The sequence below is a fragment of the Bos indicus genome, chromosome 6, assembly GCF_029378745.1.
Source record: "Bos indicus isolate NIAB-ARS_2022 breed Sahiwal x Tharparkar chromosome 6, NIAB-ARS_B.indTharparkar_mat_pri_1.0, whole genome shotgun sequence".
Taxonomy (NCBI): domain Eukaryota; kingdom Metazoa; phylum Chordata; class Mammalia; order Artiodactyla; family Bovidae; genus Bos; species Bos indicus.
This window is the reverse complement of record NC_091765.1, coordinates 6,901,030-6,915,910: the sequence shown is the minus strand read 5'-3', so window position 1 is coordinate 6,915,910 and position 14,881 is coordinate 6,901,030. Positions and strand designations below refer to the sequence as shown.

The window sequence follows — 14,881 nt, the reverse complement described above, 5'->3', positions numbered from 1 at the left end:
AGCTAGAGAGGGAGACTCTCCTAAAGTTTGTTGTTCTTGTTAGGCAAAAGTTTAAACTCCAGTCTCTATTTATTAAGTAATAATGTAAAAGAAACAGTTAACTTATAATTACCTTGAGGTGGAGCGTCTTATATCATTCATTTTATCCTGTTTTTGACCTAATTTCTTTCATCATATACTGCCAAATTTCATTATGTTTCATGTCATGGAAATTTACTTTATGGTTAACTTTTCAAACAAAATTGTGTTTTAAGGTAGAAAAAGTGATCATACCTATATTAATAACTTAATATTTTTAGTGCAAATTTATTAGATCTTTTTTAAGTTCATAGGCCAGATTTGGGACCATTTGTTTCTTTCGTAGCAATGAAGTTGAAAGAATGATGGAAAGACATGAGCGCTTTAAACCTGATATGTTTGCAGAATTGCTGCAAGCAGCAAATACAACTGATGACTACAGGAAATGTCCTGTAAGTATAATTCAGAGAATGTTAGTGTGCTTCTGTGCTTGTAAATTTGAAAATAGAAATTGCCATGCAAATAGTAATTAAATCTGGAATTAATTTTAAGAATTAATTTTTTAAGTGTTCTTTAGGTAATTATACCATTGAGCTCTTTATTTCAACATTGTTTCTTTAAAAACATGTTACTTTGTGAAGGATTTAAGGTGGCATACGTGGATTAATTTTAAGCTCTGAAGCCTGTCATTTGACTAAATTGAAAATTTCGTTTTTGTTCTTCTTTAAATAAACATTACAAATGGTATAATTCTTTTCTCATGGGATATTGTTAGTGAATTGAATTGTTAGTTGAATAAAAATTCAACCTTAAGGTCTAAGGTTGAATTCTTATTTTAACAGATTTACAAAAATATCAAAGAAAAGTTCTTTGATTTAAAATAAATTTGTTTAATCAGTAATTAAGACAGACAGATAGTTAGAAGTCTTTTAATGTGCTGAATAAATTTCTGATACATGCTTTTGCATAATACAAGCTCTGTAAGGCATTACTTTTGATATATTTGTTTTGATAATTTCAAAAGTTCTCTTTTTTGTTTTTCTTTAGAGTAACTGTGGCCAAAAAATAAAAATTCGGCGTGTTTTAATGAACTGCCCAGAGATTGTTACAATCGGATTAGTCTGGGACTCTGAGCATTCTGACTTGACTGAAGATGTTGTTCGGAATCTGACAACCCAGCTTTATCTTCCTGGGGTATAATAATTCTTTTCATTCTCTTCCTTTTTGTTTTTAAATTCCTTTGAAACATTACACTATATGTTGTTTTTCAGAGCTAAATTTTCTTTCTAAAGGAAATAATTTGCAGATGTAACTGATAAAGTTCATCAGATCAGGCTAACTGGAATACCTTTCTTGCTTTCTGTTATAAAATAATCCATCACGTACTCTATCCTTTTTATCACTCTAGAATAATGGTAATATGATACTGTATGCATCTGTGTATATGCTTGTTTGGGTGTATATGATAATGATTATAAATTATAAATATCAAGTTAGAAAATTTTAAGGTTTAAAATTTATCTGTAGCTCTTATTTTTTAATGTGCATCAGTTCAATTCAGTCACTCTGTCATGTCCAACTCTTTGCGACCCCATGAACCGCAGCATGCCAGGCCTCCCTGTCCATCACCAACTCCTGGAGTCCACCCAAACCCATGTCCATTGAGTCAGTGATGCCATCCAACCATCCCATCCTCTTTTGTCCACTTCGCTTCCTGCCCTCAATTTTTCCCAGCATCAGGGTCTTTTCAAATGAGTCAGTTCTTCTCATCAGGTGGCCAAAGTATTGGAGTTTCAGCTTCAGCGTCAGTCCTTCCAGTGAACACCCAGGACTGATCTCCTTTAGGATGGACTGGTTGGATCTCCTTGCAGTCCAAGGGATTCTCAAGAGTCTTCTCCAACACCACAGTTCAAAAGCATCAATTCTTCTGTGCTCAGCTTTCTTTAGTCCAACTCACATCCATACATGACCACTGGAAAAACCATAGCCTTGACTAGACGGACCTTTGTTGGCAAAGTAATATCTCTGCTTTTTAACATGCTGTCTAGGTTGGTCATAACTTTTCTTCCAAGGAGTTAGCGTCTTTTAATTTCATGGCTGCAATCACCATCTGCAGTGGTTTGGGAGCCCCCCAAAATAAAGTCAGCCACTGTTGCCACTGTTTCCCCATCTATTTGTCATGAAGTGATGGGACCAGATGCCATGACCTTAGTTTTCTGAATGTTGAGCTTTAAGCCAACTTTTTCACTCTCCTCTTTCACTTTCATCAAGAGACTCTTTAGTTCTTCTTCACTTTCTGCCATAAGTGTGCATATTACTATCTTATTTTAAATTGATTTATGTTACAGTTAAGCTTTGAGATAGTTATCTTTTAGGTAGTATGGTTAATGTATGTTAAAATAATGTGATTCAACCATGAATTATCAGGAAATGTGTGATTTATCTCATTTTGTTTTATGTATGTAAAGTGTCCTGTGTTCAAGATGCTGTGCTACTGAACGAAGTTGTAGTAATTACATTTTGTTAGACATCATGTCTCTTATAGACTAATCGAAAGTAATAATTCTGTTAACAGTGCGGTGTGGTGTCTTTAGTACTAACATCAGTTTGGGACAGTATGCATGAGAAATAATTGTCCTAGAGAATCAAATGCATGACTCATCAAATGATTGTTCCTCATCTGTGAAAAGAACTATTAAATATACATTATTTTTAAACAGCTTTTTTATAGAGTTACTGATGAAAATGCCAAAAATAGTGAGCTTCACCTTGTTGGCATGATTTGCTACACCAGCAGACATTACTGTGCCTTTGCTTTTCATACCAAGAGTTCCAAATGGGTATTTTTTGATGATGCAAATGTGAAAGAGGTAAGTGACACTTGACTAACTGGAATAATTACTGTGGTTTTTACTTTTGAGGGGTAAATGATATAATAATGATAAAATTATATAAAAATAATTATATGCAGATACTTGTATAAATTAATAATAAGTGGGCTTAATTATAATAGCATCATTAAAGACCTTCAGTATTAAAAATTAGAAAACCAAATAGATGAAGCGAATAATTGTTGGACGTCAGGCAGTCGAACAGAAAAAAGGAACCAACATGGTGAACCCTGCTTGCTGCCTAGAGGTCGTTTTGGGTTGCAGTGCAGAGATGGCAAACCCAAACAGAGCCTCGTAGCCTCATTGAGCTGAGGAAATTGTAGTTCACAGGGGCCAAGATGGCTAAAATTTCCTGGACAGATTACCAGAAAGAAAGCTGTACAGAGGGAAAGTCCTGGGGATTGGCAGAGGGCTCCCCTTTCAATCTTTGGCTGAATAGTGATCAACTATGTGTAGGGCAAATGTGCACAAGGTGGGAGAAATGACCCCTGGGAAACAAGGCCAGACCATTCCCAGAACCTGCACAGGGCTAGGATAGCTTGCATCTTAGTAGCAAGAGTGGGTACACAGAACATCAAGTAGACTCCTCAGAAAAGTATCACCTTAATAGTGGGGCTGAATTATTCCGAGACTGAAGATTGCTCTGGACCTGACATAAAAAGCTTAAAATGAAGCTGTCAGAGGATGAAGCTGATCCCATGCCATTTAACAACACATAACTACATGCTAACAATTTAAAAGGAAAGAAAAAAAAAAAAACCTCAATACTGAAAAATGTAAAATTCAGTAAAATTTCAGTATGTCTTTTCAAAATAGTATTCAATAAAAAAAATTACAAAATACTCAAAGAAGTAGGAAGCTATGACCCATCCCCTGAAGGAATAACGGCAGATCTGCTCTGCCATTTCATTCCTTCAAGTCACATGATATGGGGTGAGCAGGCAGGGTAGGGAAATGGAGCTTACTTACCTTCCTTTCTCTCAGAACCTGGAGCATCAGCATCTCAAAAGTAAAGGTTCAGATTAATATCCAGATGATCTTGGAGCCAGTTCCAGGCCAGATCTGATATTAAATTACTTTAGAAAGAAAAACACTAAACATGACAGAACTAGAAATACCAGATAAGACTTTTAAAACTGCTGTTTAGCTATAGAGAGATTAATTAGATAACAGTCAGTAAACATGGACCATAAAAATAACTGGTAAATTGGACTTTGTCAAAACTTCTGCTCTTCAATAAGATGCTGTTAGAATGAAAAGACAAGCATAGACTGGGAAAAAAACATTTGTTAATTATATATCTGGTAAAGCCCATATCCAGAATATATAAAGAACTCTTACAACTCAGTAATAAAAAGACAAATCAATTAAAGAGTGAGCAAAAGATTTGGACAGTTCAAAAAGAAGATATTAATATATGAATGGCCCTTGAAATGATATTCATTGCCTCACTAGGCATAAAAGAAGTACAAATTCAATTCACAATGAGATTGCATTATTCACCTATTAGAATGCCTAAAATTAAAAAGGTTGTTTACACCAAGAGCTGACCAGGATGTGGAACAGCTGGATCTCTCATGAGGCTGATGGAAATGCAAAATTGGATAATCACTTTAGAAAACAGTTATAAATTCAAATGTATACTTAGCATGCTGCCTCTGCTAAGTCACGTCAGTCGTGTCTGACTCTGTGCGACCCCATAGACAGCAGCCCAACAGGCTCCTCTCTCCCTGGGATTCTCCAGGCAAGAATACTGGAGTGGGTTGCCATTTCCTTCTCCAATGCATGAAAGTGAAAAGTGAAAGTGAAGTCGCTCAGTCATGTCTGACTCTTGGCGACCCTATGGACTGTAGCCTACCAGGCTCCTCCGTCCATGGGATTCTCCATGCAAGAGTACTGGAGTGGGTTGCCATTGCCTTCTCCAATACTTAGCATACAACCTAGCAATTCCACTCCTGTAAAAGCATGTATCCATACATTATTTATAATTCAGTGTTCTTAGTAGTTTTATTTATAGTAACCAAAACTAGAAACAACTCAAATAGATAAAGATAACTCATAAGGTAAATAGATAAAGATAACTCATCAGGTAAATAGATAAAGTTGTGGTATAACCATACACTGGAACATAATAATCAGCAATAAAAGGAATGAGCTGTTGATACAGACAACTGTTGAGTGTGGAGAAATCTCAAAAGCATTGTGCTAAATGAGAGATGTACAAGCTGGATTTAGAAAAGACAGAGGAACCCGAGATGAAATTGCCAGCATCTGTTGGATCATAGAAAAAAGCAAGGGAATTCCCCCCCAAAAAGTCTACTTCTGCTTTATTGACTATGCTAAAGCCTTTGACTTTATGGATCACAACAAAGTATGGAAAATTCTTAAAGAGATGGAAGTACCAGACCACCTTACCTGGCCCCTGAGAAACCTTTGTGCAGGATAAGAAGCAATAGTTAGAACCAGATATGGAGCAATGGACTGGTTCAAAATTGGGAAAGGATTACATAAGACTGTCGATTGTCACCTTGCTTATTTAACGTATATGCAGAGTACATCATATGAAATGCCAGGCTGGATGACTCACAAGCTAGAATCAAGATTTCCACTAGAAATACCAACAACCTCAGATATGCAGATGATAACCACTCTAATGGTAGAAAGCAAAGAGGAACTCAAGAGCCTCTTGCTGAGGGTGATAGAGGAGAGTGAAAACGCTGGCTTAAAATTCAACATTCAAAAAACTAAGATCATGGCATCCGATCTCATCACTTCATGGCAAATAGAAGGGGAAAAAGTGGAAACAGTGACAGACTTTATTTATTCTTTAATACTTTGATATGGCAGTTTATTAAGAAGTTCCATTTGAGTCAGTTTGTAGCAGCATTTTGGCACTCCTATTTTGCATCCTTATAGCTTAAATTGTCAAAATTTGAAGAAAGAACTGGGTATATGGTCACTGTTGAGTTTTAGGTTTGTTTTGTTTTCAAATTAGTCTAGTTTTTCAAGTATCTCAGAATCCCAAGTAAAGAGAGTAAACAGCTAAATGTGTGTAATATGAACAAGCTCCTCAGCAATTTTTTAAAGGTCCTTTTCTTCTCTAAGCTAATATTCTAGAATGCTTTTTGTTTGGTTTTGTTTTTAAATGAATGTTGCTGCTGCTACTAAGTCGCTTCAGTCGTGTCCGACTCTGTGCGATCCCATAGACGGCAGCCCACCATGCTCCTCCATCCCTGGGATTCTCCAGGCAAGAACATTGGAGTGGGTTGCCATTTCCTTCTCCAATGCATGAAAGTGAAAAGTGGAAGTGAAGTCGCTCAGTCGTGTTCGACTCCCAGCGACCCCATGGACTGCAGCCCACGAGGCTCCTCCATCCATGGGATTCTCCAGGCAAGAGTACTGGAGTTGGGTGCCATTGCCTTCTCCGAAATGAACGTTAGAGAGGTGTAATTTACAAACATTAAAATGCACCCCTTGTAAGTTTATAGTTTGGATAGTAACAGCTGTATACATGCCTGTGTAGCCTCCACATTCATTGTATGGAACATTTTCATGACTCCAGAAAAACCTTTCGTGTCCCTTTGCTGTCACTTTTCCACCCTAGGCCCCAGGAAATCACTGATCTCACCATAGATTAGTTTTGTTCATTTTACAAGTTTTATATGGGTAGTATCTTATAATACGTATTCTCTGTGTTTGGCTTCCTTTGCTAAGCATATATATATCTTTTAACATATAGTCATATATTAAAATGTGTATTGTGTTGTGTGTATCAGTGCCTTATTTTTATTGTTGTGTTCCATTTTATGACCGTGTAACAGTTTATCCATTCACTTGTTGAGTTATGAACAGACTTCGTGTGAACATACTATTTTCCATTAATCTTAGATAATACTCAGAAGTGGGATTTCTGGGTTGTATGGTATGTGTTAATCTTTACAAGGGACTGGCAAATTGATCTCCAAAGTGATTGTACAGTTTACATTCCTGCCAGCCATGTACTGGAGTTCCAGTTGCTCCACATTCTCAGGAGCACTCCATGTTAGTGGTCATCTTAACATTAGCCCTTATAGCGAATGTATGACGTTATCTCAGTGTGGTTTTAATTTGCATTTCCCCTATGCAAATAATGTTTTGAGTAGTCTTTCATGTTCTTATTGGCCATTTTTTATGTCTTTTTGGTTAAGTGTTCAGATGTGTTGTACATTTTTCAAATTGGATTGTCTTATTAATGAGTTATAATCATTCTTTATTCTGGTCACCAGTTCTTTATTAGATATATGTGGCTTTTTTTCCTTTTTTTCATTTTCTTAACAGTGTCTTTCAAAGAGCAGAAGTTATTAATTCATTTTGATGAAGCCAGTTTTATAATTTTTTTTCTTCTCTGACTTGCTTGATGTCCTATCTAAGAAATCTTTACCTCCCCCAAGGTTGTTAAGATTTTATCTTTTGTTTTCTTCTATAGGGCTTCCCTGGAGGCTCAGACAGTAAAGAATCTGCCTGCAATTCAGGAGACTGGGTTCAATCCCTGGGTCATGAATATCCCCTGGAGAAGGAAATGGCAACCCACTCCAGTATTCTTGCTTTGGAAATCCTATGGATAGAGGAGCCTGGCGGGCTATAGCCCATGGGGTTGCAAAGAGTCAGACACCAGTGAGCGACTAACACTTTCATAACACCTTCTTCTTTATAGTTTTTTCATGACTCATTCTGAGTTCATTTTTATGCTTTTAGTGAAATGATGTCAAAGTTCATTTTTTCATATGGCCATCCACTTGTTCCAGCACCATTTGTTTAATAGACGATTATATTTCCCCATTAAATTGCTTGAAGTCTGTCAAAAGTCAGTCAACCATGTATATGCAAAGCCTTTCAAAATTTGATATTCTAGATCTTGATATAGAAAGTGTATAATCTTGCTTATCAATTTTTTAAATGATAATGTTTAAAATATTTTTATGTTGACTAGTTTCTAAATAAAATTAATTGTATAACATGATGAATAGTTGAACTGCTAGTATCTGGGTGTCTTTAAAATTTTTTTAATATACAAAATAATTCAGTCTCTGCCTTTTCATGTAATGCATTGATTGCAAAGTTCTGTTTCTATTCATTGTGATTTTTTTTAAGGTTGGAAGTAGATGGAAAGATGTGGTCTCCAAGTGTATCCGATGCCATTTCCAGCCATTGCTTTTGTTTTATGCGAACCCAGATGGCACAGCAGTTTCCACTGAAGATGCACTCAGGCAGGTCATCAACTGGTCACATCATAAATCTATTGCAGAAAATATAGGTAATTCTTCTTTAGAAGTTCTTTTTAGTGTTTTTCATGGTCAGAATCACACTAGGAATTCTAATATAGTGAATATGAAATGAATTTTGGGGATAATCTCAAAATGTAGTTTCTTTGGAGTCCAGGAAAATTCTAATACTTTGAGTTAGTCTTTTTAAAGAACCTTTCCTCATCTGTGGCCTCAGAGGCACCTTCAGCAGCCACCCACTACCCTGCTCACACAAGCCCAGGAGGGGTTACTTGGCTAGTAGCTCTTGCTAGTGATGAGTACTGAGATTTCAAGTAAGTACACCAGAAAAGTCCAAAGGAGCTAGGCCACTTTTGAATGTATTAACAGCATGTAGAAATCCTTAAAAGATGTCAGTCCTCTAAGTTTTTAAATGATGTTCTCATTAGTATTAAAAGTGACTGAAAAGATGATTCAAATATCTCTTCTTCTGGTAGAGAGGATGAAAGGAATGAAACATTTTTCTTGGTCTTTTTAAGGATGTGAAAAGCCCTCGATTTCTAAGTCAGAAAATTCAAAAGAAAATGGATTTGGTGATCAGACAAAGCAGAGAGAAAATCAGAAATTTCAAGCAGATAGCATTTCATCATTTAATCGGAGCCACATTCAAACAAGTGGCGGTAGAGGACCAGGTATGTGGTTTTTTTTTTTTTTGGCTGTTCTGTGTGACACGTGGGATCTTTGTTCCCCGACCAGGGATTGAACCATTGGACGACCAGAGAATTTCTGACCAGATATGTATTTAAATTTTCATTTTTACATTGTCCTTGAGTAGTTAAGCTTCCCCCCTTTTCACTTACTGTATGTAATTCTTTTTAAAGACCAGAAGGAGAATCCTTAACTAGCTTTCCTTGGCCATGAAGAGAAAATAGCAAATAGAAAAAAATTTTGTCTTCTGACTTAAGCATTTGTCTGAGACCTATAGTTTTATTTGAACACTTTGATTCAACTAGTGGTTGAGTTTTTCCGTGTACTCAAGGCTGTACATAATAGGCTGGAGGCAATCTGGACTGTCACCAAAGAAAGCTATGATATGGATATGGCCTTTCCTTCAAGGAGTTAATTATTAACTTGGAGAGGAAAAACATTTAGTTAATAATTTGGCTCATATGCCAAAATTAAATTTAGCATTACTGAATGCAACAGGAGTTTGAAGTTACTATTGTTGTAGTTTATTTTTAACCTCTTGTTTATTCAACTCTCTCTTGTCATTATCAACCTACAACTTTAATTTTCACAAATGAAGATCAGTGGTTAGGATCCAACAGGAGATATCAAAGTATGGTGTATATAATTATGGTTTAGAAATATATATAACTAATTGAGTGACTTTTGAGGATGATTTTATAAAGGGCTTTTAAAATATATTAATAAAATAATGTCTAACCATAAAGTAACCCATTTACTTTATTCTTACATAAAGCAAGAAAAGATTGAGAATTAACAATTATCATTAACAAAAAACTATAATAAATGCTTTTTAAAGTTCTTAATGGAACTGTACCTTTTTCCATTTTATATACTCATCTGTATTTTGTTAATATATTGCATCTTAAATTTTTAATGTAGTGCAGTTTGTACTTTTATTGAATAGCATGAAAAATGATCTGTGTTGTTATTATAAGAATTTTTTTTTTTTTTTTTAGTTAAATCAGGTCACAATGATCAAAGGGAAAAAATAAAAGACATTTCCAGAGAATGTGCTCTAAAAGCCATTGAACAGAAAAACTTACTTTCCTCACAAAGGAAAGATTTGGAGAGGGGACAGAGAAAAGATTTGGGTAGACATAGAGGTAAGTTAAGAACTTGTAACATTCATTGGAGAAAGGCAGCTACAATCTTATACTTTAAAGCTAACTTTTATAATTTAATACACTTTAATTTATTTATATATTATATATATTTGTTTATATGTTATGTATCTTAGTATGATTTCTATAATATGCCTGTTACATCTATAAATGTAAAGTTCCCTAGTTCTTGTTCAATTATAGCCTGGAAATTTTGTGGGTTTTTTTTTATAGTTTCACCTTGTAACTATAAATTCAATTCGCCTGTATGGTACATTCAAATAATAAGGAAGGTTATACAATTAAATAAAAAGAACTTTTTTTCCTGCAACCCTTGACCTTTGCTCTGTTCTGCTGTTAAGAGTTTCATGGTCGTGTCTTACTTTTATGGTTTTATACTCTTTTATTTATGGACATACCATGATTTAACTGATACTTCTAGGCTTTAAAACTTGATTTAATATTCTTGCTGCAGTGAAATCCTTTCACAGTTACCTTTGTGTACTTTTTGCATGTAGCCATAGCATAAAAATTTTTCAGAATGATTACTGGGTTAGCGTATGATTATTTTCAGTTTTCATCGGTGTGGCTCAGTTGCCCTCCTAAAATACTTGATAGTCTGCATTCCCACCAATGGTGATTAGATGTCTGTTTCCTGCAGTAATTGGTTTAGAAAACTTTTAATCTTACCAATATAATAGGTGGGAAAATATGTTTGTTTTTATGCTTTTTATTATGAATGAGATAGAATACCTTTTTTTAAACTTCTCTAATTACCTTGTGTTCTGCTTTGCAGATAATTTTTTAAAATCATTATATAACCATTTATGTTATAAATGTATCACATCAAGCATAAATAGAGATTTCAAAAGCAATTTTTAACCTCAAAGCACTATGTGATTTAAATAACTATGATTATTCCTGTTTAACTTTTCTTCCCAAAGAAGGTGTTTGGCTTGTGACTAACAAGTGGCTCTGAATAGCTTTTGTATCATTATTTACTTATTTATTTTTAAAGATTTGGTTGATGAAGACCCTCCACATTTCAAGACTGGATCACCTCCTACCCTAAATGGCTTTAGACAGTATGGGAATTCACATCTATATCACAGTCAAGGAAAAGGACCGTGTAAGCATGACCGAAATGCCCATCAGAATCGAACTTCTGCACAAACCTTAAGTTCAAGTAAATCCCAGATTCTTGCTTTGGGAGAGAAAATAACTGGCAAAATTAAGAGTGATAGTGGTACTGGGTATGATACAGACAGTAGCCAAGATTCTCGTGATAAAGGAAGCAGCTCTAACGGCAGCAATAAAAGCCGAAACCGAGGTTGGAAACCTATGAGAGAAACATTAAATGTTGATAGTATTTTTAATGAAAGTGAAAAAAGGCAGCAGAGTCCAAGGCATAAATCAAATATCAGTAACAAGTCTAAATGTAGCAAAGATCAGAGTTTTAACGATTGGCCGAAAGAGAATCCAAAGCAAAAGTGTTTAATGACTATATATGAAGATGAAATGAAGCAGGAAACAGGAAGCAGGAGTTCCCTTGAATTTAATGGAAAAGTAGCAGAGAAAAATAAAGCCCTCAAAGAAACTAAAGTTCATGGTGACAACTGGCAGATGCAAAGGACAGAGTCTGGATATGAAAGCAGTGATCATATCAGTAATGGCTCTGCTAATTTGGACTCGCCTATTATTGATGGAAATGGTACACTGGTGGATATCAGTGGTGATAAAGAAACCACATCTTTCAGGTAATACACAAATTATATAAATGATTTCCCCCCATCCATTTTCTCTTTTTAATTACTTGAAGGAACTTTCAAAGATTGGGGTCAGTTAAATGAAAAGCAAAGAGCTTGAGCTCAGAGTAACCTGGGATATTGCAGGTTATTTGATATTTTGAGTTTCTCATTTTAATAGTTATTTCCTGATTCCCAAAATAACAACTGTTTATTTTGAAGAAATTTAGAAAGTAAAATGTATTATTATTTTGCCACTAAAAACTATTGATATATACTACAAGTTTTAAACCATAAATTTAAATTGGTATATCTGTCATTAAGCTCATTGCTTAATTCTTCAATCTATTTAATGCTCATTATCCCATCTCTAACATCTGTAACTCAGAGCTGGGATTATTTTCTTCTGTCATAACCCAGTTCCATGAAGGAGATATTTTTCCTTTAGCAAATATTAAAGAATACAGCCAAGTAATTAAGTTTGTGTTCAATAATTCTTAATTCTGAAAACATTTATTATATTACTGTTAGCAGTCTACTTGCACATCTCTGTGTAACCTCTGAAATATGTCCATAGCTTAGGTCAGTTAACCCACTATGTCTTCCCTTAATCAGTCTAAAACATCTTAATTTGATATTAGCTGGTATTTTATCACATTGATTATTGAAAAGCCAGATTTGTAAAAAATGACCACCCATGTTTTACTAAAATAATCATTATAATGAAGACTTAGGGAAGTTTTTTTATTTGGCAGGGTAATTTCATAATAGTTCTTAAGGTATTAGAAAGATCAGGACTTTGTAACCAGATAGGCTTCAGTTCAGTTCAGTTGCTCAGTTGTGTCCAACTCTTTGTGACCCCATGAATTGCAGCACACCAGGCCTCCCTGTCCATCACCAAATCCCGGAGTTCACCCAAACTCATGTCCATTGAGTCGGTGATGCCATCCAGCCATGTCATCCTCTGTCGTCCCCTTCTCCTCCTGCCCCCAATCCCTCCCAGCATCAGAGTCTTTTCCAATGAGTCAGCTCTTCGCATGAGGTGGCCAGAATATTGGAGTTTCAGCCTCAGCATCAGTCCTTCCAGTGAACACCCAGGACTGGTCTCCTTTAGGATGGACTGGTTGGATCTCCTTGCAGTCCAAGGGATTCTCAAGAGTCTTCTCCAACACCACAGTTCAAAAGCATCAATTCTTTGGCGCTCAGCTTTCTTTATAGTCCAACTCTCACATCCATACATTACCACAGGAAAAATCATAGCCTTGATTAGATGGACCTTTCTTGGCAAAGTAATATCTATGCTTTTTAATATGCTATCTAGGTTGGTCATAACTTTCCTTCCAAGGAGTAAGTGTCTTTTAATTTCATGGCTGCAGTCACCATCTGCAGTGATTTTGGAGCCCAAAAAGTAAAATCTGCCACTGTTTCCACTGTTTCCCCATCTATTTGCCATGAAGTGATGGGACCAGATGCCATGATCTTCGTTTTCTGAAGCTCAACTTTTTCACTCTCCTCTTTCACTTTCATCAACAGGCTCTTTAGTTCCTCTTCACTTTCTGCCATAAGGGTGGTGTCATCTGCATATCCGAGGTTATTGATATTTCTCCTGGCAATCTTGATTCCAGCTTGTGCTTCTTTAAGTTATTGAGCAAATTAATTCGGCTTTCACAGCCTTAATCTGTGACATGAAGATAATAACTGTTGTAAAATGAGGATATTCACTACTTTACGTATTGTTGAGATGTAATTAATCCCCTAGAGCAGCACATGGTGTATGATAATTGTTTAACAAATGTTGTTTCCTTCCTTTTTCTTAGGGTAAAGTAAATAATAATCCATGATAGCTGATATATTTGGTGTGCGTTTTTTTTTCTAGTGATCAGATTAAGACAAGCAACCTAAACACAGAACGTGTGAACTATACCTCCCAACAGAGCAAAAATAACTTAGAAGGTAAAATTTTTATTTAAATATATTGTAATAGTAGCAGTAAAAAGTAAATCATGATATTAAGAGTAAAGTAGCTGAGAACAGTCCTTCTACTAATGAGTTGATGAGTAATGAGGATGGAAGTTGGGAGAGTTTATGCTTAAAGTCTTAAAGGATGCAAATAGCTACTTCAGGAAGTAGGAAAAAGGGCAAGTGTGTCAGCCAGGCTAGGCTAGATTCTGGCCTTTGCAGTGGTAGCAACCTGAAAATCTCAGTGTCTTAACACTGGATTGTTTCTTGCTCACAACACACGTCCAGTGGAGGTCAGCATGACGTCTTTTCCTGTGATGTCTCAGGGCCTGAGACGCATGGTACCCACATCTCCACCAGTGTTTCTCTAATTGTTGCAGCATTGCGGGAGAGGGCAGTGAAGGGGGCACAACGTGGGGAATCAGTCACGTGTGAGGGCTTAAAACTGTCAACCCAGAAGTGATCCAGGCGCTGCTGCTCATATCTCACTGGCTGAGCAAGGCTTCACAGTCAGGCTAATATCACAGAGGGTGGAAAAGGGCGGTTTACCAGTGCATTCAGTCTGTATGAACAGTCCTGATGTCTGCCGCATGCATTAAGGATAGACAGAAAACCTGATAAACAGCCTGTTGGAAAAGTTCAGTTTGGAAGCAGTAAATGTGTAATGGTGTGAATTATTATAGATGATTTGTTAGTAACATAGAGCAGCTCAGAAGCAAAGAAAATTAGATGTTTGAATGTGTATAGAATTTGGGATTATTACTGAGAGGTTATACCTGAAGAACTTGGGAAATGGGGTTCAAGGAAAATGATGAGCAAGGGGATTATAGAGGTTGCAGTCAAAGACATTGTCTTCAAATTTTAGAATTGAGAGGATTAGAAGGGATATAATTTTTAACAATAAAAAACAGCTATGATGAACACATTTTAAAGTTTGTTTTTAGTCTATCTTCCTTAAGGCTTTTATGGAGATTATTTTTCAGGTTTCAGATGTTAAATTTGATTAAATGTTTTAAGTATTTTGTTTTCTTCAGAGGGTATAATATCAGAAGGAAGCACTTATATTAAGGAAATAACCTTCCTTTCCCATATAAAATGTCTCGCCTGTTTTAAAAATCTGATAAAAGTCTGGTAACCAAGTATTACAGGAAACAGTAAGGGGTTGGCCAAAAAATCAA

The 14,881-nt window shown here is 35.7% G+C and overlaps 1 protein-coding gene across 3 annotated transcripts in view; it reads left to right on the top strand.

Annotated features, from left to right (window-relative positions):
- Positions 1-14,881, top strand: part of USP53 (ubiquitin specific peptidase 53) — a 58,984-nt gene that overhangs the window by 30,979 nt on the left and 13,124 nt on the right. For all 3 annotated transcript variants that reach the window (XM_070790794.1, XM_070790795.1, XM_070790796.1), the window contains 8 exons: positions 365-470; positions 1,066-1,212; positions 2,739-2,888; positions 8,040-8,202; positions 8,689-8,841; positions 9,856-10,002; positions 11,018-11,756; positions 13,621-13,697. In XM_070790794.1, the coding sequence (XP_070646895.1) occupies positions 365-470; positions 1,066-1,212; positions 2,739-2,888; positions 8,040-8,202; positions 8,689-8,841; positions 9,856-10,002; positions 11,018-11,756; positions 13,621-13,697 (1,682 nt within the window). The remainder of the gene's footprint in view (positions 1-364; positions 471-1,065; positions 1,213-2,738; positions 2,889-8,039; positions 8,203-8,688; positions 8,842-9,855; positions 10,003-11,017; positions 11,757-13,620; positions 13,698-14,881) is intronic.